The 27,188-nt window shown below is 40.8% G+C and overlaps 2 protein-coding genes and 1 pseudogene across 2 annotated transcripts; all 3 read right to left on the bottom strand.

The window, feature by feature from the left end:
* Nucleotides 1–5,321: 5,321 nt before the first annotated feature.
* On the bottom strand, nt 5,322–6,275 carry LOC125147120 (olfactory receptor 51J1-like). Its single transcript, XM_047824129.1, has one exon. The coding sequence runs from the start codon at nt 6,273–6,275 to the stop codon at nt 5,322–5,324; it is 954 nt and encodes a 317-aa protein (XP_047680085.1).
* Nucleotides 6,276–18,062: 11,787 nt separating this feature from the next.
* On the bottom strand, nt 18,063–18,989 carry LOC125176022 (olfactory receptor 51I2-like; annotated as a pseudogene).
* A 6,175-nt stretch (nt 18,990–25,164) lies between these two features.
* Nucleotides 25,165–26,037, bottom strand: LOC125176172 (olfactory receptor 51L1-like). Its single transcript, XM_047877157.1, has one exon. It carries the CDS (start codon nt 26,035–26,037, stop codon nt 25,165–25,167), a length of 873 nt encoding a protein of 290 aa, XP_047733113.1.
* Between the last annotated feature and the right edge of the window lie 1,151 nt (nt 26,038–27,188).

The raw sequence follows: 27,188 nt of genomic DNA, 5'->3' as shown, positions 1-27,188 counted from the left end.
TTTTTGCTCATGTTTTATGTAAGTTTTGGAAAATATGTATATTATTATATCCTAATATTGCTTTTTCCCCAGGATACTCTCCTTCTAGGGCTCCAATTCCTTGTGTACTTGAGCTTTCTAGCAAATACCATATGTGTTTTAAGGTTTTTATCTATTTTGTTATACTTTATCCTTTCATGCTCCAGATACTCAACATTGTCTATAGTCTGGATATGATCTGAATTACTTTCCTCCTATTTTGGTTCTTTATTCCAATTGTGTCTAACATGATTAAATCCATCCATTCAGTCTTTAATGTCAGTTATATTTTAGTATTTCATTTTATTTTTAATAGTTTCCAATTTGTTGCTTAAATTCTATATTTTGCAATGTGAATTGTAGGCTATAGTAATCAAAATCATTTAAATGTTTGTTTGTTTATTTATTTTGAGAGAGAAAGAGAGAGAGGGAGAGAGAGAGAGCACTATTGGTGTAAAGCCTGGTTGGGCTCAAACTCACAAACTGTGAGATCAATGACCTGAGTTGAAATCAAGAGTCAGACACTTAGCTGACTGAGCCACCAAGGCACCCCAGTAATAAAAATTATTTAAATGTTTGTGTATGCTGATTCCCAAAGCTGGATCATCTGTGGATATAATCCTTTTGCTTTTTATCTTTTTTTTTCCTGTTGACTTTTGTTCAATATCATATTTTTAATTCCTGGTTAAATTTTAGTGAACACCATCAAATTGTGAGCATAATTCAAGATGCTGGTTAATATCTTCCTGGAGAGAATATTTATTTTTAGTTTTGATTTGAGTGATCAACCATACCAGTTTTTGGCTGAGGGGTTTTCCAGAATGTGGTACTTTCTAAGATAAAGCCAGGAAAGTCCTGGAAAAATTGGGTTGGTTGGTCACCTTAATTCTTATAGAATAGTAAAATTAAGTGTGAGTTGACTTTAAAAACCTATGTTAGGCTAGTATATTTCTTTTTTAAAAAAATGTTTATTTATTTCGAGAGAAAGAGAAAGTATGTGTGAACAGGGGAGAAAGCAGAGAAAGAGAAATTGAGAGAGAGAGAGAGAGAGAGAGAGAGAGAGAGAGAGAGAGGAGAGAATCTTAAGCAAGCTCCATGATCAGCGTGGACCATAATGTGGGGCTTGATCCCATGACCATGTGACCTGAGCCCAAACCAAGAGTTGGATGCTTAATGAACTGAGCCACTGAGGCTCCCCAGGCTAGTCTATTTCTAATTTTCCCTTACTCCAAGGTATAACATTTTGGAATCAAAATAAATCCTCAGGTATTTACCAGTCCCTTTCATCCATGGGGATCCTTGTGTTCCAATTTTTGTCCCTCTGCATTCCACCCCTTCGTGATTGCTATAAGCTCATCTGGTTTTATCAGCTATCACTTTTGAATTGGCAAATTTCTTAAGGGAGAGAATGGCATCAAATCAGGCTCACTTCTCTATGCTCCTTTTGTCTTTGGAATCTTGGCTTTTACATATCGTTGCATTGGATACTCTCTGAAGCCACTTACAAAATATTTCTCTAACTTTTATAACTGTTCTTGGCAGAAGGATTAATCCGAAACAAATTAACATGTACTTGATGAATGTGGAAATGCCCATAACATGTCATGAAATTTTCTCAAGGGTTCCGATTCATAATTTAGCTTCATGTCTAGCTTAATATAATGACATGACATTATTTTGTCTGGTTTGCAAAATCAAGAATTAAGGTGGTTTCCAAAGGTCTAAATTTTAAGTTAGAATAGTGAATATAATTTCAGAATAGGATACAGCCAAATTTGATGCTTCCCTATTAGACTCTGCTTATTTTTCAACTGCATAGACACCCAGAGACTTCTAGACCCTTCACTGTGTGATTTTCTAGGATCTTGTCTGATCCTCAGGTTGTCCCTGAGACTGGACCACAGGAAAATGAGTGAAAAAGACTGGAAAGAAAAGAGCTAGAAATGGGGCATTATATATCTAGTCCTTTGTAGGATGGAGCTTTCTGAAAAGTATCCATTAAATTATCCTTGATCTGAAAAACTCTATCTACATTTAGAATCTTACTGTCTTTGATAGCCTTAAGTATAGGAGTGATCATATTTAAGAAGTCTGAGGGTTCACCATGCCATCCCATAAAGAGAATGAAAGTGAGACCTAAGATTCTCATTTTATGTCAAGCCATCTGACAACTTGACCTCATCATTCCTTCTTGTGCCTTTCCAGCTATAGGATATCTTTCCTCAGACACTCTAAAGATATCCCTTCTCCTCTTCTCTCAGGGAACTGCCACTGTCTCACTTCTTTAGTAATCTATGGGATGGCGTTTCCTGTGGGTTTGCTGCTTGGTTTCTCTTGATAGTTCTGTCACAGTTGTCTGCAGAGTTCAATCACCCATCAGTGGGCTATGAATCTAGGGCATAGTTATAGGCAACTTACGACCTTGAGGTCAGAATCTATAGAAACATAGTGTCTGGAAACCTGGAGTTAGAGTCACAGAATTAACTTTTGCAAAAAAATCTTTGGCTGTTTTGGTACCACTGCAATTCAGTGCAAGCAAACCATTGAAATTTATTTATTTATTTATTTATTTATTACCCAATGTAATTAACATACAGTGTTGCATTAGTTCCAGGTGTACAATATAGTGATTCATCAATTATATATATTACTCAGCACTCATCATGACAAATGCATTCCTTAATCCTCTTCACCTATTTTACCCACCCACCCCCATCTCCCCTCTGGTAACCATCAGTTTGTTCTCTATTATTAAGAGTCTGTTTGATGGTTGGTCTCCTTTTTTCCCCTTTGTTTGTTTCTTAAATTCCACATATGAATGAAATCATATGGTATTTGCCTTTCTCTGACTGGCTTATTTCACTTAGTGTTATACTGTCTATACTGTCTATCCATGTTTTTGTAAATGGCAAGATACCATTCTTTTTATGGCTGAATAACATACCATTCTGTGTGTGTGTGTGTGTGTGTGTGTGTATCATATCTTCTTTATCCATTCATTTATTGATGAACACTTAGGCCTCTTTCATAAGTTGGCTATTGCAAATAATGTTGCAATAAATATAAGGGTGCATATAGCCCTTCAGTTTGGTGTTTTTGTATTCTCTGGATAAATACCCAGTAGTGGAATTCCTGGATCATAGGGCAGTTCTTTTTTAATGCTTATTTATTTATCTTGAGAGAGCGAGAGAGAGAGAGAGAGAGAGAGCATATGCATGCATGCGTGAGCTGGGTAGGGACACAGAGAGAGGGAGAGGGAGAATACCAAGCAGGCTCTATGCTCAGCGTAGAGTTGGACATGAGGTTTGATCTCACGACTGTGATATCATGGCCTGAGCCAAAATCAAGTCAGATGCTTAACTGACTGAGCCATGCAGGTGCCCCATAATTTTTGACAACCTCCATACCGTCTTCCACTGTGGCTGCACCAGTTTGCATTTCCTCCAACAGTGCACAAGGGTTCCTTTTTCTCGACATCTTAGCAATAGTAACCAGACAAGAAAAAGGCATATAAGCCATCCATATTGGTAAAGAAGAAGTAAAACTTACACTATTTGCAGATGACACAATACTATATATAGAAAACCCTAAAGACCCCACCAAAAAACTACTAGAAGTGATAAATGAATTCAGTAAGGCCATAGGATACAAAATCAATGTACAGAAATCTACTGCATTTCTATACACAAATAATAAATCAGCATAAAGAAAAATTAAGAAAGCAATCCCACTTACAATTGCACCAAAAATAATAAAATACCTGGGAATACTTAACCATAGAGGTGAAAGACCTGTACTCTGAAAACTATAAAATACTGACTAAAGAAATTGAAAATGCCACAAAGACATGGAAAGACATTCCATGCTGATGGATTGGAAGAAGAATATTGTTAAAATATCCATACTACCAAAAGCAATCTATGTATTTAATGTGATCCCTATTGAAATACCAACAGAATTTTTCATGGAACTAGTAACAAATAATCCTAACATTTGTATGAAACCACAAAAGACCCCAAATGGCCAAAGAAACCTTGAAAAAGAAAAACAATAGTAGAGCCATCACAATTCCAGACTTCAAGTTATATTAAAAGGCTGTAGTGATCAAGACAGTATGGTACTGGCATAAAATTTTTAAAATTCATATTCAAAAGCTTTATTTGAATGTGGGAGTATTTGAGGTCTATTTTTTAATTGATTCTAAACATAGTTCCAGAAATTACAAAGAAGAGCAGAGACAGAAGTAGAAAAAAAATTATTTCTAAGCACCATGAAGAAAGGGAAATGTCTTTTTTTTTTGTCACCACTTTATCTCTAAGGCTTAGATTTGTGTTTGATCCATTGCATGTGCTCAGTAATTGTTATTTGACTGACTACTAGGAAGGTCTGAGGAGACACAGTTCTTGCTTACTTGACGGTATGATTTATGGGCTTAATAGCTTACACTCTGGAGTTTAACCTAACTGGGTTCCACTGCTAGCTCTTGGATGCATAGGTTTGAGCAAGATGCTCACTGTAACTAAGCAGCAGTTTTTCACGTGAAAAAAATTACATTAATAATATCTCATAGGGTTGTTATGGGAAATGATTAAAATAATAAAGTATACATTTGCATCTCAAAAGTCTTAGTTCCTTTTCCTAAAAATATAGGTGTGAAATTTCTACATTATTTCAAATGTCTGCAAAGAAATAATCAACCAGACAAAAAAATTAATGTACATGAAGGGGATGCTTGCCTTTTTAAAAGATTCTGCATCCTGGGTGCAGATCTTCAGAATTTTACATAATGAACAGGATTCGCAATCTTTGTCACTCTTAACTGGGAGCCTTGGTGAGGTTGATCAAATACCAGTCAGAGCCAGTACTGGAAGCCTCCTTTAAGCTAGTTAATGTAGCCTCCTGCTGTCAAGATCAAGTACGAACAACTCAAGAGAATGCAATCCATTTCATATCCTCATTCCCTAGAACAGAGATCTCAATAGATTTCCCAGGACACCTTCCATCTCCTGATTACCTTTCCCTTGTGGGGAGAGTCATGCTTTCATTAGCAATCCTTCCTGCATTCCTGCTCCAGCTAGGCAAGGTAATGGAAAACCTCATGTAACACAACATTTAAAAAATAACATCAATCCTTTGTACTGTTCTGTCACACATAGTCCACCCCCACGGATACTCCAGTTTATTGCTAGATTATGTAGAACTTCTGTTAGATAACGTATTTTAAGGTAACACCATTTGCATAACATGCAAGCTGGGACCACCCCGGATTATAGAAAAAAGTCCCCTCCTACTTTGTCCTTTGTCTAAACTCTGGCTCTTTTCTCTGAGAACATTCGGACAATGCCACGATGGATCTCCTTGGTCTTAATGCTGTAGACAATGGGGTTGACAACAGGTGGGAAGAAGAGATAAGCATTGGCTATCATAGCATGCAGCAAAGGGGACACGTGGTGTCCAAAGCGGTGCACCATAGATAAGCCAATCATAGGCACATAGTAAGCGAGCACAGCACAGATATGTGAGCCACATGTGTTGAGTGCCTTCCTCCGCCCCTCCCCAGTGGTGATACTCATTACAGTGTGGAGTATGAGCCCATAGGAGATGACAATAAGCAGTGAATCCAGCCCAAAAGTGGAGGTAACAATGAAAAGCCCATAGATATTGTTGATAGAAATGTCCCCGCAAGGTAGATGGATAAGGTTGGGGTGGAGGCAATAGGAATGGGAGAGGACGTTGTGGCCACAGAAGGGCAGGAGCCTTAACAGCATGGGCAATGGGGCCATGAGCATAATGCTTTTCAGCCCCATGACAGCTCCTGTGCCAAAGATACGGGGCAGGGTTAGAATGGCTGTATAGCGCAGTGGGCTATAGATGGCCACAAATCGGTCCACAGACATGGCCAGCAACACAGCTGACTCCATAATGGAGAACGAATGGATGAAAAACATCTGAAAAAGGCATACATCAAAACTAATCTCAGTGATGCCAAAAAGGAAGATGCCTAGCACCGTAGGCAGAGTAGATGCAGAGACACCAACCTCAGCCAGTGCCAACATGGCAAGAAGGAGGTACATGGGCTGGTGTAGGGCAGTGTCTGTTCTGGTGACATGAAGGATGGTGCCATTCCCAAGGAAGATGATAATGTACATCAGGCAGAAGGGGATGGATATCCAGAGGTGCTCTGCCTCCAGCCCTGGGATGCCAATCAGAATGAACGTTGTAGGTAAGAACTCCAAAGAGCTATTAGAGTTCTTCATGTTGAGATCTCATCCTGTGGGATCAGTGCTACCTTAAAAATTAGAAAAAAGCAAGTGAGGTCACATTATAATGGAGAAAGACCCCTGGACACTGAGGGAAGGGAAGAAGAAAACAAAGCTCACAGATTTAGGTTGCCAATGATCTCCTTCCTGAAAATTGACAGATGACCACCGTCAGAAAATTCCCAGTATTAAAGGGGTTACAGTCTCCATCAGAGAAAAACTCGAGGCTGATAGAAAATTATCCCTCTAAATTGTACTTCCTTTTGGGTCTGCTAAAGGAGAAACGACTCTCTTGTCTTGGTGTGGAGATGCCTGACCCTGCTGCTAGGGAGACAAGCATGTGTATGGAGGCAATCTCAGGGTAAGGGGTGGACTAATGTCAGGAAGTGGTGAACAAAGATATTTTTGATAAATATGGATATAAGGCAAAAAGCACAGTAAATAAAAACACCCAGAAATGCCTGTTGAATGAATATAGATACATGAGTGATCGAGGTTCAAAGCAAGGCTAAGAAGTGGCAGTGACCACAGCCTGGAGCAAATGATTCGAAAATTAACTAAAAAAGAATAGAATCTGGATCCACACTGGGTTTAGATGTTCTGTGCTTTAAAATGACTAGGAAGCAACTTAAAGGATGATGTGTAAAGGTCAGAATGAGGCAAGAACAAAGGCTGATGGATTTGTATACAGACTTTAAAGCTCATGAAAATAGTCTGTCATGATGATATACAGATGGAAATAATTCTGTCACGATGATAGAAATAATCTCTTGACTCACAGTTCTAGAAGATGACCTACCTGATCCTTTGGACCTTCTTTCTGGCTCAGACACACCCATGATTCCACTGCAACAACAACCCAGGGAACCTAAAGAGACTTTCAAGGAAGGTTCCTCTGGGCAGGGAAGGAAGGCAGCAGAGGGAAGGAGAAAACCACTTCCCTAAACTGGGTACATTTTAAGGTCAACATCATCTGGGATGGCACAGGAATCACAGTAGAATCCTGGACTGACAGGGCAGGAAGGACCTCTGGAAGTATTTTAAATTAATTTACCCCCCACTCACCCCTATGCATAATGCACACACACACACACACACACACACACACACACACTTGCTCACATACTTGCATTTGCACATATTTCCACACTTGCTGAAATCTTGTTTGCATCTTTCCTGATGAGAATTCTCTACTCAGCCATTGCTGAACTTAGAGGGACCTCACTCTTACATGCTGGTTATTCTTTAGTCCTTCTCTGCAGGCTGAGGTGATACCCAGTCAAGAAGCGACATGACTAAAAATTAAGATATAAATGAGTGACTTATTAAACTAATATCATTAGCTTACAAAGGTGGTTAGCTATTACAAACACACCAGTTATACAGTATTCTTTGGGACAAGCACACACAGACATAGCCAACTTCATATAGATCCCATTAGACAACTGGATTTAGAACAAGTTTTTAAATTAAGAAATGGCAGGGGCTCCTGGGTGGCTTAGTCTGTTAAGCATCTGACTTTGGCTGAGGTCATGAGCTCACAGTTCGTGGGTTCGAGCTCCGCATCTGGCTCTGTACTGACAGCTCAGAGGCTGGAGCCTGCTTCAGATTCTGTGTCTCCCTCTCTCTCTGCACCTCCCCCCCACCCCCCGCATTCCTTCTCTCTCTCTTTCTCCCTCAAAAATTAACTAAAAAACATTAAAACATTTTTAAATAAGAAATGGCAAAGCAGCTCTTCTGAATCAAAAAGCAGAATAAATGGAAGAATTATGGCATTCAGCCTTTATAGGCTTGAGTCTCCACACATAATGCAACCAAGTCTTCCATTTAAAGAGCCCTTTCTGGATGCACTCTATCGTCTCTATCTTGGTTCCAGGTTTTATCTTCATTCCCAATTGTACCAATTCCATTGTTATTAACAAAGAAAAAGCCTTCCCAGTTGTTGTCAGAAACTACTATTTAGCTTACCCCTTCCACTTCTCAGCAGACTGCAGAGAGGATACGCACGTGTAAGCAACCAGCTCTCCTTCATGCTGAGCACCACACAGGATCCCGGAGACACAGAGTCCTGGTCCTACTCTGAAAATCTCTGCACCTTTCAACCACGGGTCAAAGAACTCATCCTCCCCCACATATATGCAGGCTCAGTCATCACATACCCAAAGCCCCCTCTCTAATCTATGAAAAAAGAAAAAGAAAGTGCTACGAAAAAAGAAAAAGAAAGAAAGGTTGGGGGGGGGGGGAGGAGTTCAGGATACAGTGGGAGGGACCTAGAGGGAAAAATCTAACTTATTATAAAAATCAGGGAAAAGCTTTTCTTAGGAAGTGATGTTTCAGCTGAGACCTGAGGAATTAGAATTTTCCTGCGCTAACTGGAAGGGTTGAGGGGATGTGATGTGGGAAACCGTGACTGTGGTGGCAGGTGCACAGGACTGTACTTTAACTAGGAATAAGAGAAAACACAGAGAGAAGGAAACCGTGGATGTGCCTAGGATGTTAAAATCATTGCTTGTTTTCATAAATTGTACTTTCATGAAAATATGAAAGGGAAAAATGAAACAAGAAAAACCCATAGCCTATCTGCACATAGGATCCCTGTACACCTGCCGTGGTCTGATGCGGGTGTCTCAGCAAGAATTAGCTTAGAAGAAACTGCAGAATTCTAAGCTGAAACTTCAGGTAGGGACATACAGAGACAAGTCATTGACCTCAAGACATGATCACACTTGGCAGAACTCCCCACGGCTAAGGGACTTGGAGTATACTTCTGTTCCCCACTAGCTGTGGGGAACAGATGTTCTCCCTTCTCCTCCCAAAGCCCAACATGTCTTTCTTACCTACTCAAAGGACCACAGTTGGTCTGCCTCAGGGTTGAGCAGCTGTTTATCATGCCTGTGGCCTCACTGTGCCCTTGGTCCCATGGCTCCCTATTTCTAGTTGATGCCACCCTGGTTACCTGATATAAGAAGGCACAAATCTCGAGGGACACCTGCAAGCAGGTTCTTTACTCTCCTGTTATCTTCAGTCTTCTCTTTCCATTCTGTCTGTCTGTGTGTCTGTCTTTATCCCTTTTGCTTCTTTGCATACTTTTTGTCCTCGACCTCCAAAGTCTCCCCAGCCAAGCAAGGCTTGGATCTCTTTCAAAATGATCTTAAAAAGGCAATGATACCTCTCAGTTTCAGATTCATGTGACAAGAATATTTCAGGTTTGAGGAGGAAAGGGTTTTTTTTTTTACTCCAAATCCATTGTAATAGGACACAATAAGTTAGCAGAGAGAGGAGAATATGGTACAGTAAATACTACATCCTTGGGAGTGGACAGAAATGGAGGTGAATTCTATGCACAGGGCAACTTTACCTACTGAAGCTTCATGAAGCTCTTTTCTTTATTTTTAAAAATAGAAATGTTAATACTCACCTCAGAGTGGCTCTGAGTATTGAATGTGAGACTTTAGCAACCAATGACTGTCGGCATGCCCATGCTTTCTGCCTCCTCTCTCAGGAATCTTCAGAAGGGATCATTGAAATTCAGATCATCCTCAAATATCTATTAATAGTTATCTTTCCTGATGGAGAGGGACTTGGTTCCCTGAGGAGCAAGTGCCCAGGTAATTTTGTCACCCTTTCTCAGTGTCCAGGGACCCTTAAGGGAAACAAGCAGTGTCATAGAGTCAGGACCTATTTTAAATTAACATAATAATAATAATAATAATAAAAATCTACTGCATGAATAAAATAATTGATATATGTAATTTGTGTACAGAAATGTCTGGCTTATAAAAAGTGCACCCTTGGGGCGCCTGGGTGGCGCAGTGGGTTAAGCGTCCGACTTCAGCCAGGTCACAATCTCGCGGTCCGTGAGTTCGAGCCGCGCGTCGGGCTCTGGGCTGATGGCTCGGAGCCTGGAGCCTGTTTCCGATTCTGTGTCTCCCTCTCTCTCTGCCCCTCCCCTGTTCATGCTCCGTCTCTCTCTGTCCCAAAAATAAATAAACGTTGAAAAAAATTTAAAAAAAAGTGCACCCTTATAAAAGGGTTAGCTATTTTTATAACAACTGTAACAATTATTTTTATAACACTTTATAGGACAATTGTATCCTGGAGAAATAATATATCAATCTACTATGATCATCAGCTATCATTTTTATAAACATGCAGATAACAAGTAAGGAGCAGGGCACAGAGTTGATGGTAGCCATAAAACATCAGCAGTGTTTAATAAAAGGAGATGACGGAATCCAGGGGGTTAAGCTCTTGTGAGAAAAGGTTTCAGGTTGGGTTGGGGGCAGGGGAACAGGAGATTGATCAGAAAAGGGGGGTGAATAAGGCTTACCAGCCTGCGAGGACTGGAGAGAGCTGGCAGAGAGTGGGCATTTCCAGACCCAGTTTAAAGAGGATTTAAAATTGCTGAAATAATGAGTTTTGGTTATTTATTTGTAGATGACTGGTTCATTGGCTAATTTTCTGACCAACAAGAAAAAAAAAAAGATTTGGCTTGAAAATCCACCATGACCCATTTTTATAGGACTTTTAAAAGTTGTTTGTAAAATATACTTTTTGTGTTGCTGGTTTAACAAGAGAGAAGAGTTTTGTGTAGTGTGGAAATGCACTGATATGTGGGTAGATTAGATGCAGATATATATGAAGTCGGCAGTGAACTGAGAGACTTGGAGAAGATGGAGGGACTGAGTGAGACATGGCCTTACTAAAGTCAAATAAATCTAGTGTCGAACAAGAAACTGAGGGAGTTTGGGAGATCAGAAAACAGGCTAGTAGAGATTCAGGAGACGGCCGTGGGGTGACCAGACAAAGCAGAACTGAATTAAACACATTGGAACTGAAGAAGAGAAGTTGAGATAGAAGTTCACTGCATGACACCTGTGGACACTGAGTTGAACTTCGGATGTTGGTGTATTTTCCCCCAGATGTTAATGCCCGTTTCAAACATTTAGCAAAAATGTATGTATAAAGGAGATTGTCATTTTCCATTATACATTGAGATTAGAGTGGCTTCTGGGTGGCTCAGTCGGTTAAGCGTCTGACTCGGTTTCAGCTCAGGTCATGATCTCAGTTCGTGAACTCAGCCCCTGAGTAGGGCTCTGTGCTGACAGTGTGGAGCCTGCTTGGGATTCTCTCTCTCTCTCTCTCTCTCTCTCTCTGCCCTTGCCTGGCTCTCTTTCTCAAAATGAATAAGTAAACAAAAAAAATTGATATTGAGTTCTAGGAGAACTTTGGTCAAACTTCCCTTTAGAAATCCAGCACCCTTAACACTCATTATACCTTTAAGGATCCCCTCTCTCTCAGCAATATATGAAAATTAGAGTTTGTATTTATTTACTATTTTTCTCAAGTAAATTGTACTAAGGACACCTCACACCTTTCTCAGAAAGACACATTTCATATTCTTGCCACTAATGGAATGGGAAATATTTGCAACATTTCCATGAGAAACATTTGTCCACAAATTTTTTTTTCAGTTTTTGCAGCAATTTCTATATAAAACTCTTGCTGAGGTGAGTATATTTTGGGTGAGGCATTGTGATGGAGTTATGTTTTTTTTTAATTAAAAATGTTTTTAATGTTTATTTATTTTTGAGAGAGAGAAAGAGAGACAGAGTGCTGGGAAGGGAGGGAGGGCAGAGAGAGAGGGAGACACAGAATTTGAAGCAACTTCAGGATCTGAGCTGTCAGCACAAAGCCAGACACGGGGCTCGAACCCACGAACCTTGAGATCATGACCTGAGCTGAAGTTGGACTGAGCCACCCAGGCATCCCGAAATGGAATTATGTTTTAAAAAATGGAGACTGTAATTTTCTGCTATCAAAAAAACAGGAATTATATAACTTATATTTCAAATAAGGCTAAGCATATTGGAGTATCAGACATCGTATACTTTTGGAACTCCACATTTCCTATAAAGTTTTCCCGTAATAAATTGAAACTAGCAAAATCCTAATACTCCACATAGGTAAACACACACTACATACATTTAATTTACTCTATTACAAATGAATTTGTGCTGTGTGTGTAGAATTCAATTTTATACATGTTTTATGCATTTTAAGATGATCATTCATGTATTCTCTTTCTGGGTTAGCCAAAATTATCTATCTACCATCTATCTATCTGTCTATCTATCTGTCATCTATCTATAATCCATCTATCTACGTATCTATCATCTATTATCAAATATAAGCTGCTTTTAGGGAAAATGCTTTTCATTTTTTTTGTTTTTGTTTTAATCTTTCTATAGTTTTATTTCTGACGAAAATGAAAATGCCATCAATGGAACAACAGCGAGAGACCTCATTTATCTTAAAAAGGGAAATCAGGCCTTCCATAAGGTTGGACCAATAGGCTTGATGTGTGATAGATCAAAGCAAGCAGGCAACAAACCTAAACAGAAACAAATAAAAAAAAAAAAACAGCCCGCAATGTTAATGTCTAGCTGTGTGATATTTGTTTCAGGTTTAGTAGACTCTTTCTGCACATGAAGAACTGAAGTTTTCTTACTATATACTAGAACTCTGTATTAGTATACATTTCCCTCAGGTTCTTAAAACACCTGAAACTTATTTTGACAAGTTGCTGACATTTTCCATGAGTGTTTCTTCTGACCTAAAATATGCCTTAAATGCCCACAAATTTAAGTTTGTTCTCAGAAGCAGAGGAACTTGCCTTTCCAACCTAGGTCAATAAAACAATAAAGTTATCATATAGATGTGAGCACCGTCCATCCACCACCTCTGCATCAGCAGAATTATACAAGGGATGAGAACAGCTCATTCCCATCTTCTTTAAAGCAGGTGTTTGGGGCACCTTCGTGGTTCAGTTGGCTAAGCATCTAAGTCTTGGTTTTGGCTCAGGTCATGATCTCACTCTGCCTGGGGTCAGGTCTGTGTCAGGCAGAGCCTGCTTGGGGATTCTCTCTCTCCTTCTCTCTCTGCCCGCCCCCCCCCCACCCAATGGTGCACATTCTCACGTGCTCTCTATCTCTCTCTCAAAATAAATAAATTTTAAAAATAAATTTAAAAAAAAGCAGATGTTCAGATGTGGGCCAAACTCTCCTGTTTGTTGCTAAAATGTGATGGGTGTAGGTCTGCTTGTACCTACTTGGGAAAAACACAACGTTTATAAGTAGAGGGTTAGAGATAAAACAATTTCACAATTCTGTTTACTGGAAAATTAAGCAGACAATAAAGAAACAGGACAAAAGCAACCATTTAAATGTTTTCTAGGGCTCCTGGTAAACACAAATTTCCATTTACTAAAAATTTAAATTATACATTAAGCATAGCTTAAGTGGCAGTCCCCCTCAATTCTCAGCAGACACATAATGCATCCTGATAATTACCTCTTTGTAACAGAGTAAATGCACCTGGTTTCAGTCTGAATAGTTTTATGGATATGTCTTGGAGTGAGAAAAAGAATATGCAATGCTTTTTTGGAACGCTGGCTTCTTGGATGATGAACAGAAAAGCTCAATTCCACATCTTCACCCATGACCACTTCTAAAACCAGTCCTGATTCAAAGATAAAAACAAATCCTAGACTCTTTCTAGTAGTTAAATTTGAGCAAGCAAGTTTTAATAGTGAGTCTGATCAGTGTTACAAGAAGGCATTTCTCTTGTTTTGTGTACCCTTACAAAACACAAAATGTTCTTTCTTTAATAACCTAAATATCTTTGCACGACAGTTTATTTTTTACTTTCCAGGAAGAGAAAATGTGAATAGCATGTAGAAAAAGCTTCCGTCACAGTTAGCAACTAATTTTCCCCAATCCTTAATATCTAATATGAGTGCTAATTTTTAAGTTTATTTTGAGGGAGAGAGAGCATGAGCAGAGGAGGGGCAGAGAGAGGGGGAGAGAGAGAATCCCAAGCAGGCTCCACACCATCAGTGCAGAGCACACTTGGTGCTCAAATCCTCGAACCGTGAGATCATGACCTGAGCTGAAACCAAAAGTCAGACACCAAATTGACTGAGCCACTCAGGTGCCCCGAGTATTAATTTTTAAATAAAAGTTGAATACAAATATGTAAAAGGTCTGAAGCAATTTCAGGAATATGGAAAGCTTAAAGTAATATAGTAGGTTGGGAAAATATCTTGATCTCAGTGAGTGGCAAAATGTTCAGGATCATGAACTTGAATTTAAACAGGGCACGTTCAGTGCAAATGAGGTGAAGAGGTTTACAGTGTACAACAAACAGAAGAGTCTCTAGATCTGGAGTGCTCTCTTCCAGTACCTCGACAAATGGCTCAGGTGAGATCTCTGCACATTCACTGGGGTAAGAATATTTTGCAAGGCAGGTATGACTGGATACTTGAGACGAATAAGAGGCATACAATTATCACTGAGTTATGAGCCACTAATCAGAACATCTTCAGTGTAGAAGGTGATACAGGAAGATTGTAGGTTGTGGAAAGGAAAGGGATACACAATTTTTACTCCTAGTCTTCTGTGAATCTCCCTATTCTGGGCAGGGAGGAACACATTAACACCATGAAATCCAAACCTGGATTCCAGGGTGTCAGACCGAGAAAAAAGCCACAGTGTGAGCGGTCATCAGATTCCGTCCCCCAGGGGGCGACACTATTGCAGGGAGAGATGGAAGAAAGAGAATGATGACTAGGCAGAATGGATATATTTACAAAGGGGAAAAAAAGTACAATTATGAGCAGCATAGAGATATTCTCATGAGAAAAAGAACCTATATGCATGGAAGCTTGTAAAAATAGTTTTTATAAAACCTATAAGAAAAAAGGAACCCATATTCAAACCTGAATTAGTCTTCATTACATTTTGAGGCAGATTACTAAGGTGTTCAAGGATGAGGAATTTTAGGGGCGCCTGGGTGGCTCAGTCCATTAAACATCCAACTTCAGCTCAGGTCATGATCTCACGGCTCATGGGTTTGAACCCCGTGTCAGGCTCTGTGCTGACAGCTTGGAGCCTGGAACCTGCTTCAGGTTCTGTGTCTCCCTCTCTCTCTCTGACCCTCCCCTGCTCACGTTCTGTCTCTCACTCTCTATCAAAAATAAATAAACATAAAAAAATGTAAGGATGAGGAATTTTAAACCATAGATACATATATACTTGAATTCAAATCTCTTTTCATGACCCATCATCCCTTGTATGTTGTGAACAACCTACTTTAGAGAGTTGTGTCGATTTGTGAAATATATTGCAAGATATAACTTTGATAACACCCACCCACATCCCTCCATCAACCCTCAGTTTAGTCTCTACTGTAAAGAGACTTTTATGGTTTGTTTTCCTCTCTCTTTTGTTTCCCTTTCCTATATGTTCATCTATTTTGTTTCTTCAATTCCATATATGAGTGAAATCTCATGGTATTTGTCTTTCTCTGACTGGCTTAGCATAATACACTGTAGCTCCATCCACGTCATTGCAAATGGCAAGATTTCATATTTTTCGATCACTGAGTAATATTCCATAAATTCTCTATACATGATAAAGATTAAAACATGTGCATTTTCCCCAAAGTCTCCCAGATGTTACTAGGAATGTTTAACTTAAGTACACATACTGGGACTAAGAGTAAATTTTGCATTAAGACCAGAAAAGTTTTACTGAGAAGTTAAAGGGCTTAATATTTGCAGGAGCATATTCTTCTGACTTCAGAAAGAGATTCTGAAAAAGTAAGAGAGGGAGAAAAATTGTAGTCGATACAGAAACAGAGGAGAGAGAAAGACTAATGCGTATACAGTGTCATCAAATGAGGTTTTTGCACATAGAAAAAAAGGGATGATATTAATATAAAGGTCAAGGAAATGTATGTAGACCTGTATTCATTCATTCATTCATTCATTCATTCAATAATTAATTTGTTCATTTAGCAAACATTTATTGAGGAGCTAGTATGTTCCAGGCACGAGAGGGACCACAGTGTGTAGTGTATGGTGTGAATGAAAAGACACTGTCCTGCCTTACCGAACTTAAAATGTACCAGACATCAAAAAAATTACAATAGTACAAAGATAACTACTTGGTTACAGTTGTGATGTGTTGTATGAGACAAACAACAAGAAGGAAATGTGCAGTTAGAATTCATGATGGGATTCTCATATGGGGGACAAGTCGTCTTGTGAGGGGGAGAGAGACATGCCCACGTACAATAGATTCTTCCAGTGAGGTTTTATCAGAGGGAATTAGTGTTACTCCCCAAAGTCAATTAAGTCAGTATTCCTCAAGAACCGTACAGACTCCTGATTTACGAAACTGTTGCTTCTGGGATTATTCTCAATTGTAGGATTTTGTTCTTAGTACCTAGTTTGTGTCTAATTGCCCCAAGGTTTGAACAGGTTACACTTAAATATATATATATATATATATATATATATACACACACACACTTAAATATACACTTAAATATATGTATATATACATAGTTATGTACATTTTTATAATGAAGTGTTGAACGTATTATTCTTTTTTTAAATGTGTGTTTACTTTTGAGAGAGAGAGAGACAGAGAGAGAGCAGGGGAAGAGCAGAGAGAGAGGGAGTCACAGAATCTGAAATGGGGCCCAGGCTTTCAGCTGTCAGCACAGAGCCTGAAGAGTGGCTCAAAACCATGAACCGTGAAATCATGACCTGAGTCTAAGTCAGACACTTAACCAATTGAGCCACCCAGGTGTCCCATGAATGTATTATTCTTAATTTTTAAAAACAATATAGATAAAGGAAGAATTCTTTTTGTTCTTCTCTTCACCATCACAGACCCCTCCAAAATAAGCTATTACTGTTATCAATTTAGCATATATTTAAACACTAAGTGATATTTTTATATGATTAAATTGTTTTATAAAAAGCATTATCAAATGTGTGTGTGTGTGTGTGTGTGTGTGTGTGTGTGTTAGTATCTCTTGCTTAAGCCTTGTGAGTACCTATCAACCTGGATCTTGTTTTAAATTTTATTTTTACGTTTTATTTTATTTTTTTTGAGAGACAGAGAGAGACAGAGCATAAGCAGAGGAGAGGGAGACACAAACTCTGACCTGTCAGCACAGAGCCTGATGTATGGCTTGAACCCATGAATATGAGATCATGACCTGAGCCAAAGTCAGATGCTGAACCAAATGAGCCACCCAGGTGTCCCCTGGGTCATTTTTCTAAACCATAGAATACTCCACTCCTAACTCATTTAACTATTTCCCCATTGACAGCCAGTTCATTTTTCTTTTATTATTTTATCTCAAACATTGCTGAAATGAAAATTCTCATTCACATCCTGTGTTCATAAAAAAGCATCAGAGTATAAAACTAGGGCCGTGCTAAGAATTTGAATTTCTGGGTTAAGAGTAGGTACATTTAAAAAAAATGTTTTTTAATGTTTATTTTTGAGAGAGATAGAGCATGAGTGGGGGTAGGGGCAGGGAGATAGAGGGAGACACAGAAACTGAAACAGGCGCCAGGCTCTGAGCTGTCAGCACAGAGCCCAAGGCAGGGCTCAAACCTGTGAACCGTGAGATTATGACCTGAGCCAAAGTCGGTTGCTTAACTGACTGAGCCACCCAGGCACCCCAAGAGTAGGTACATTTTATGTTGACACAACCAAAAGAGCCGACAAAATACTATACAATACTGATTTACATTATGATATCTTGTATATGAAATGTGGGTTCTCAAATTCATCAACATGCAGCCTTATCAAGCTTTCTAACTTTGATAAGGTGAGGAGCACTCTGTGCTTCACTGGACCACCTTTGGTGATGAAAATGACTGGCTGGCAGGTAACCATCTCATCGGCCCCACCTCCTGTATTATTTCCTTTGAAGAATGAGTTGGATTAGTGCCTGGTGAATCTGCTTTGTCTTAACACTGTAGATGATGGGGTTGAGCACAGGAGGAACCAGAAGATAGACGTTGGCCAAAGTAGATGGACAGCAGGTGCAGCGTGCTTCCTGAAGCGGTGCACCAGAGTCACACTGATCATGGGCACGTAGTACACAAGCACCGCACACGTATGTGAAACACATGTGTTGAGGGCCTTCCGCCTCCCCAGAGGTAATGCCCAGCACAGTGTAGAGGATCAACACATAAGAGAGGATGATGAGCAGTGAGTCCAGCCCAAAAGTGGAAATAATGCAGAGCCCCAGGATGCCGTTGGGACGTGTATCCCCACAGGGCAGCTGGATTAGATCTAAGTGAAGGCAGTAGGAGAGGGAGAGGACGTTGTGGCCACAGAAGGGCACACGCTTCAGGAGGAAGGGCAGTGGGGACATGAGCATCACACTCTTCAATCCAAGTGCAGCACCAGTGCCAGCAGTAAGGGGCCCTGTCAGAATGGCAGTGTACCTCAGTGGGTTGTAGATGGCCAGAAAGCAGTCCACTGACATGGCCAGCAGAACTCCTGACTCCGTGATGGAAAATGAATGTATGGAGAACATCTGCAACAGGCAGGCTTCAAAGCAGATCTCATTGGCACCAAAAAGGAAGATGCCCAACAGAGTAGGCAGTGTAGAAGCAGAGACACCAAGCTCTGCAAAGGCCAGCATAGCTAGGAAAAGGTACATCGGCTGGTGCAGAATGGTGTTTTTCCTGATCACTGCCAGGATTGGGCTATTGCCTATAAGGGCCACCAGGTATATGGAACAGAATGGGAAGAAAAACCAAGGGTGCAAGGCCTCCAGACCAGGGAGGCCAGTCAGCAGGAAATATTTGGGGATGAATTGACTGCTGTTGAACATTTTCCTATGTCTGGAGTCCAGGGACTTTGACCAAGGCAGGTGCCAGAGATACAACCTGGGGAGAGACACATAAGGTTATTGGAGGTTGGGAACCTGAGATTTCCTCTGCCTTGTAGGATCCGCCAACTCATGTCTCTCATGACCAGTACCTTTTGGTCTTCAATGATAAACAAAAATGTGGAGTCATGCTTGCAAATAGGTATAGTTCCAGAATAAGGGAACCTGTAGAGTATTTTAACATCATATTTAAAACTGATCCATAGTGGGTTCACTGAGTATATTTGATGGGAACTGAATGTTTTCCATGTCTCCATCAAGAGAGGGTATTGTGTAGTTTTAAAAAGACATTATTGGGGCACCTGGGTGGCACAGTCGATTAAGCGTCTGACTTCAGCCAGGTCACAATCTCACGGTCCGTGAGTTCGAGCCTCGCGTCAGGCTCTGGGCTGATGGCTCAGAGCCTGGAGCCTGTTTCCGATTCTGTGTCTCCCTCTCTCTCTGCCCCTCCCCCGTTCATGCTCTGTCTCTCTCTGTCCCAAAAATAAATAAACGTTGAAAAAAAAAGACATTATCATAAGGACACTAACACAATGAAAGCTGTAATCTACCAGACATTGTATAAATTCCCTATTAGAAGATGTTGGGTTTTAAGGAGCCAATGGGGATGGGGGTTAATAAAATTACTTCAATGTTGGCATAAAATTGATCAAGAGATACAGCTACTAAATGCCCATCTCTGCTACTCCAAGTAACATTGAAGACTGCTCTTCCCTGGAGACACAGACTTATCTAGTTTTACCAGATAAAACATCTCTAAATTGGGCTCAGTTCTCTATGTTCCTTCTTCAACCTCCCGGATGATCCCTTTGGCTTTTATAAACAGTAGGAGAAAGCACAGAAAAAGTCAGTGTTTTTAAGGTTAATGAAAAGAACCCACTGGAATTTCTATTAATGGAAAGAAGCATTCTGCCCATTGGAGAATTCCCCTCCCATTGTCAATCCACACATGACAGCATGGTTAATCAATACTTACTATGTCCATGGAAACGACGGGCAGTAGTCCTGGAGCATGGTCCCTTCAGATCATATTTCTGAAACTGCACATATAAAAACAAAAATATTTATACATGATGGCCTTCCTCAATAGTGCTGATACCTTCTGAAACCCTGTCTGGGAAGGCAACATGCATCTCTTTACACTATCCAAAAGATGTATCTGTTGAGAGAGGCAGAGACCTCTACATACCAAGAAGAGGTATCTATGAGAAGACTTCTGACCTCAGGATGAAATATCAGTTTAAAATCTATGTGTTAGAAAGAAAAATGAGAGAGGAAGAAAATAATATCTCTCTCATCAAGTATAGAAACCCAGAAATATTCCCCACTGGAAGCAAATGCAAAAACATGACATGGGGAGAAATATATAGGCAATGAGGAAGTTAGAGATACTGAGTGATGGAATATGGTTGAGTCTGTAAGCCATGTTTTTAAATTCCTGATTTCTACCTTCAAGTGAGCTCTATGTTTAAATATGTAAAATGGAAATAGTCATACACTAGATAAAAACATTAAGGGGACTAAACATAATAATGTATATAAAAGAGTCTTATAAAGTACCCAGTAATCATCAGCTATAAGAAAGTAATATTGGCCATTGTGGAGGACATTGGCTCTTCATTGAAGACCCATGGCTTCTCTCTGAGGGCTAGACTTAAGTGATGACATAAGGTGTTCCTTGATCAGGAACCTTTTATGCTGCTGCTACTCTGAGCCTGACCGCTTTTCTAATTAGTATATTGTCCCTTTCATCTTGACCTTCCATTCCTCAATTCCGCATATTAACAGTCTAAGTCATTTACTTCCTTTTATAGTGCATAAGATTCTAATATGTTTTTAGCAGTCCCTTGGATTACTTAGAGTTCAGTATTCACTTAAAATTGTGCGCCTTATTTATTGCTCCCAGTTTGTTCCTGTTATGTATTTTGGAATTTCGGAGCAGTGTGCATAAAAGATAGGGTTGCAGACTATGGAACCAGATTGCCTTGGTGGGAATCCTGACTCAGTCATGATCCGAGGGGCTCTCCATTCCCTATCTGTAAAGCAGAGAATCACTATAATATGTAGCCACAGGCTTGTTTGAAGCTTAAACAAATGAACCTGTATGGAGCAGTTAGCATACAATACACTTACAGTAATTGTTACTTTGCAGGTGAAATGATAATAATCGTGTCAATGAAAGTCAGGCTTTTAATTTTTATATAATCATTTTTCACTCAGACCTTTCTCTCTCCATCTTTATGGATAATATTCTTTTTCTTTTCTTTTTATTTGCAATTAAGCAATTTCTTAATTGCCTAAGATTTTCTAGATTGAAGAAATCAACTTTGTATCTTTATGCCAGCCTTTTTACATTGAGTCATTATAGGTGTCTGGAATGCCTCGGAGACATCATTTACTCCTTCTTCCTTATCCATCAGGGACACTGCATGTCACCCATATTTTAAAAGCCTGCTGCTTTCCACAAGTACCTGTGAGCATTAAAAACAAACAAACAGGGGCGCTTGGGTGGCTCAGTGAGTTAAGCACCTGGCTTTGGCTCAGGTCATGATCTCGAGGCTCATGAGTTCAAGCTCCATGTAGGCCTCTGTGCTGACAGCTCAGACCCTGGAGCCTGCTTTGGATTCTGTGTCTCCCCCCCTCCCCCGGCTCTGCCCCTCCCCTGCTCATGCTCTGTGTCTCTCTATCTCTCAGAAATAAATAAATGTTAAAAAAATTCAAACAAACAAACAAACAAACAAACAATGTTTGCCTGAGAAGTGAGCCCCTGTGTAGAACTGCCAGTACAGAGTATCACCCACCACCTCAAAGGAAGCCCATGAAGCCTGAGAGAGAATATGCATGTGTGTGGTACTGGCTGTGGGAAGGGAGAGTGGTCTGAGGTCCAGCCTACACTTTGGGTTTGTCGTCTTCATTGTCTGTTGGCCAGTGTATTAATTTTGGAGACACCAAGAAAAAAAAGGGAAAGAACCTGATTCTAAAATGCATGGGATCCCCCTGGCACTTCAAAATGGTCTGGTGGAGAGGGAGCCAGTGGCATCTGAACATCATCCATCGGTGTGAATTAGTAAGAGGAACAGTGATTTTTGCTGCCCAGCTACTGTTGAAGATGAAAGGAAAAGTCTTCGTATCCCGTGTGTTCATCCTCTTTGAATGGCATGCTTCTTAGTGCTGATAAAACTCCAGTGAGACCTAGCTTCTTGACTTGACTGGTCTGTAAATCCTGACACACCCTAACATGTCTTTTCCCTCCTGGTCATTCCTGTGCTTTTGTTGTTGTTGTTGTTCTGTTTTGTTTCTGTTACTGTTTACTTTCCATGCTTGTTTTTCCTTTCTTAAGCACTTCAGCATTTAGTACAACTAAAAATCACATTTTAGAACAAATACAACCTGCACCACTGTTGTATAACATCTGGCTCAGATGTCAGTCCTGGGATGTCTTCCTCATGTCAGGCATGTGGTTAATCACTTTCTGCACAGCACCTCTCCCTATTCTAGCACTCAGTCCCATATATTGCTGTTTAGTTGTTTGTTAGTCTTCCAAGGAACACTTAGGGCCTGTATTGTGAGCATGTTCCCAGGGCTTTATAAAAGGGAAGGGATAAAGGGAGGGAGGGAACAGGAAAGAAGGTGCATGTTGATGTATCGTTATATATTCCAGGCTCGGAGCTTAGGGCAGGAAGTGGTGGAAGAACTTTGTCTTCTTCTGTTGAATGAGAGTCTCTCTGAAGACAAAAATAATGTAATATCCTTTTACTTCATTGTAGATGAAGAGCTGTTATTATAGGAGGTCTGAGGTCCATGCTGATGAGTGAGGTGTGTGGGTTGAGTGGGAAATATGAGGACAGGCTAAAGCAGGTCTTATCCTGAGAATACTCAAAGTGACCCACTCTTACACATTTTACAGCTTGAGAGAGTGAGAAGTTGGCATTTCAAGTGACTTGCCAAGTCTTGCTGGCAAAACTGCAGTTAAAGAGGAGAGCGAGGAAGCCTGGACAAAAGCCACACAAGGAAGCCGGTGATAAATGGGTTGGGCATGGGGATGAGTCAGCCAGAAGAGGGTGAAGGACTGTGAAAACCACAGGTCATCAAGGAGCTAGGGTTGAGAGGGACCAGGCCCCACAGGTTATGTGGCTGCCTGCATGGGATGGAGGGGACAAGGACCATTGGTGTGGAAAGTGAAAGAGAGGAGGGTAAATGGCCCTAAGCAACACAGATTTAAAAAGAGAATTAAATATCTAGTTTAAAAAGATTGGATTTGGAGACAAAATGGCGGTTTCCCTGTCCCAGATTTCCTGAATTAACAGAGAGGAGTTGAGTAAAACAGACTCAAGTGTTTCTCTGCCATAGTGAGGGTTTCTGGATAAAAGTCTGCATCCTGCTTGGAGGACAGGGGTCTATCATGGCAGGAGGAAAGGGGAACAGAAAGTCTGTACTGGAAAGGAGATGCATCTCAGAAAGAAAACCCCGGGTTCAGATCACCTGAACAGATTTCCCGTTCTCCTGATCCCACAGGCTGGACTTCAGGCCAACCCCGCTCCTCTCCTATAAAAACTCACCTGCCCTTCAAGGTGGCAGGTCTCAGGCCAGATCTCTACCTCACTACCTGGAAACAGGGGCTGACTGGCCTTCTTCTTTATCATGAGTTCAGAATTAGCCTTCTCCTTCCTCAGTTTTGCCAGTCAGTCCCCTGGGGGACACAGGTAAACCAGCTTCAGAATGTGCTGCCTCCGGGCCTACAGAAGTAATTAAGCCAAGAGCAGAGGATCCCAGGGGATGCTGTCTGGGGAACCTTAAGTCAAACTCTGAGAAAATATAGAACAAGATGGTGCATGCATGTGTGGATGTGAGCATTCTTTTATGTGCATTTGCGAGTGTGTAAATTTATGTAAGTGTGCATATGAACACATGCCTGTGTGTGCATATGAACACATGCCTGTGTGTGCATATGTGTGTAGATGTATGCGTAACCATGCTGCTTGTTTGAGAATTTTGTTTGCAAGTTTACATGAATCTATGAGCATGTGTCCACAAATATAATTGAATGTATATTCACGTAGGTGGTGATATGACATAGGTATGTCTTTAAGTCATTAACCCAAGGAAAGAACCTCCAGATCTGAGAAAAAAGGTGCAATTAATTGAGTGTAGATTCATGTCTGTATATGTGCATGAGTGTATTGCATTTCTCTCTAATCTTATGTATTTGTATGACAGTATATGTTTGCTTAAAGAGTCATCTAAAATACTCTTATAATTGTCTTATATCCTAATCCTTATTAGTCAGTGACATTCCTGTGTCCTGTAGGGACAGGAGAAATTGCCTTATGCTGAAACTGGCAAAGTATGACCTAAGCAGCCCTTGGAATTTGCACCTTGTACTAAGATCTGGCAGTTCTTTTGTTAGGTTAGTGGTTCAAGGACATACTTCTGTCAGTTCGTTGTACTACCTACAGGTCTGACACACTCTCGACCCCAATTTTTCTCATGCTGGTTATAAATTAGGCTTTCATGCCTCTCCTCAACTTAGTTCTGTCCCAGACTATGATATGGACCAAAAAAGCAACATTGGAAAGTTCCTCTTAGATCTAAAAATAAAGTTATCCCCAGTGAATGTGTATAGCAGAAATATTATATTTTGATGAATTGTGGCCAACTCTGAGGTTAATCCAAAAAATGTGAAGTGATGATTCAACTTCCCGAATCATCAGAGTAACTTATCACCAATGACATTATTGTACAATTAAAGTTCTACCAAATAAGTAGAGGAGAAAACATGAAAATCACTCTAAACATGCAAACATTTGAGTAAAAAATATAATCATTCTTTTTAATGTAAGAAAGTAGTGGATATATATTTGTATGTGTATACATAAGTAGTAATAAGCATCAACTTTATTTGATTTTAACATTAGAGTTAATTCATGATGTACAATCAAACTAAGATAGGTAAACAGAACTTGTTTTGTGGTATGAAGGCTCTAAAAAGAAGGTTTCACTCATTCCTCATTTGGAGTTGCTCTAGTCCATTCCCAACATCTCACTGTGTCTTCCCCAGTGAAACCACCTTGAGGATGGCCCTGCGGATCTGCTGGGTCTTGATGCTATAGAACAGGGTTCATCGGGGTGGGAAGAGAACAGAGACAGTGCCCATGAAGATGTGCACCAAGGGTGAGGTGTGGTGCCCAAACCTGTGCACAACAGACAGGCCTAGCACAGGCACATAGAAGCAGAGCACGGCCAGGATGTGTGAGACACAGGTGTTGAGGGCCTTGAGCCTCTCCCCGGCAGAGGCGATGGCCAGCACAGTGTGGACAATGATAGTGTAGGAGAGCAGGATGAAGAGGACATCAGAGCCCATGGCCAGCATGATGATGCACAGCCCATAGAGTCTGTTGAAACGTGTGTCAGAGCAGGCCAGGAGGATCATGTCCTGGTGAAGGCAGTAGGCATGGGACAGTGCCCCGGGGCGACAGTAGTCAAACTTCAGTAGGTGCAGTGAGGGTGCCACAGTGATGGCAGCACTCCGCACGCCCAGCACAGCCCCGGCCAGTGGCACACGAGAACCTGTGAGCACTGACGCATAGCGCGGTGGGAATCGGATGACCACTGGGCAGTCCAGAGCCATGGCAAAGAGCACCACTGACTCCATGAAGGACAAGGAGTGTAGAAAGTGTTGCTGTAGAACACAGGGCACCAGTCCCACCATCCGGGCATCAAACCACAGCACACCCAGCACTGAGGGCAGCGTGGACATGCACAGGCCCAAGGCTGTCACAGCCAGGATGGCCAAGAAGTAGTACATGGGCTGGTGGAGAGAAGGCTCAGTTCGTACCAGATGCAAGATGGTAGCATTACCTACGAGGGCCACCAGGTATCCTACAAAAATGGGTAGTGAGATCCAGTGGTGAGCCCATTCCAGGCCTGGGAAGCCAGTCAGCGGGAACATAGAGAAGCTCACGTTGGCATTTGGTAGGGTGGATATCCTCATTCTCAATAAGTCTACTCGCTCTAGGAAAAGGCGGTAGTACTTTGAAGGTTACTAGATCGTTACCATGAGCACCTCTGCTATCACTGGACACCAGTCCCCTGCTGGTGTGGGCTCAGTGACCTCTGGCTTCTGCATGCCATGGACTCAATGACCTCTCAATTCACCAATGCCCACACAAACAGCTTGTCCTTTTCCTGCTTCCTCCCTTCTTTCTCTTTTTCCCATTCATCCCTCTACTTACCTCAGTGACGGTAAGCCTCGACAAGGGTTTTCTCTGCTTTTGTTCTTCACCACTAGTGAAAGATAAGGGTTTTTGTTTTTTTTAACTTAGAAAAATTTAGAGCTCCACCTTAATAGAATGCTGAGATACTCCGAAATTCTGTTACTCCTAAGTTGTCTTCTGTGTCTGACCTTACCCCTTTGAGATTTTCCTGTAGAAGAAATTATATCTAATTTTTCTAAGCAGATTGAGAATGCCTTAGAGAGTTTCCTCATCCAGTCTGCTCTCCATTTTATCTCCTTATTGCCATTATGAGATCCTCTGCACATATCCCTTTGATCGAGAGAAAAGTTATCCTACTTCCCTCCACACCCAACCTCTCTCAAAGAACCCAGGACTAGCTCTCTAGTACCTTATGCTTCAAGCATCTAATGTCCCTGGGAAGTCATGCTCATTCATCCTATATGGTCTACCTCTTTAAAGCTGCTTCCTTTACTATAATTCCTGGAATTTCTTTATTTTCAAATCTAAATTCAGAGTCCACTGACATTCCTCTTCCTTCCTTCCTTCCTTCCTTCCTTCCTTCCTTCCTCCCTTCCTTTGTTTTAATGTTTATTTTTCAGAGAGACAGTGTGCAGGTGTGTGTGAGTGGGTGAGGAGTAGAGAGAGAGGGGGACAGAAGATTCAAAGCAGGCTCAACGCTGACAGTAGAGAGACCGATGCAGGGCTTGATCCCACAAACCATTAGATCATGACCTCAGCTGAAGTCAGATGCTTAACCGACTGAGCCACCCAGGCACCCCTCTTTCTTTCTTTCACCTTTTCTTTCTTTCACCCTTTCTTTCTTTCTTTCACTCTTACTTTCTTTCACTCTTTCTTTCTTTCTTTCTTTCTTTCTTTCTTCTTCTCTGTGTTTTTAAAGGTACCTCTC

The sequence above is a fragment of the Prionailurus viverrinus genome, chromosome D1, assembly GCF_022837055.1.
Source record: "Prionailurus viverrinus isolate Anna chromosome D1, UM_Priviv_1.0, whole genome shotgun sequence".
Taxonomy (NCBI): domain Eukaryota; kingdom Metazoa; phylum Chordata; class Mammalia; order Carnivora; family Felidae; genus Prionailurus; species Prionailurus viverrinus.
This window is presented reverse-complemented; position numbering and strand designations above follow the sequence as displayed.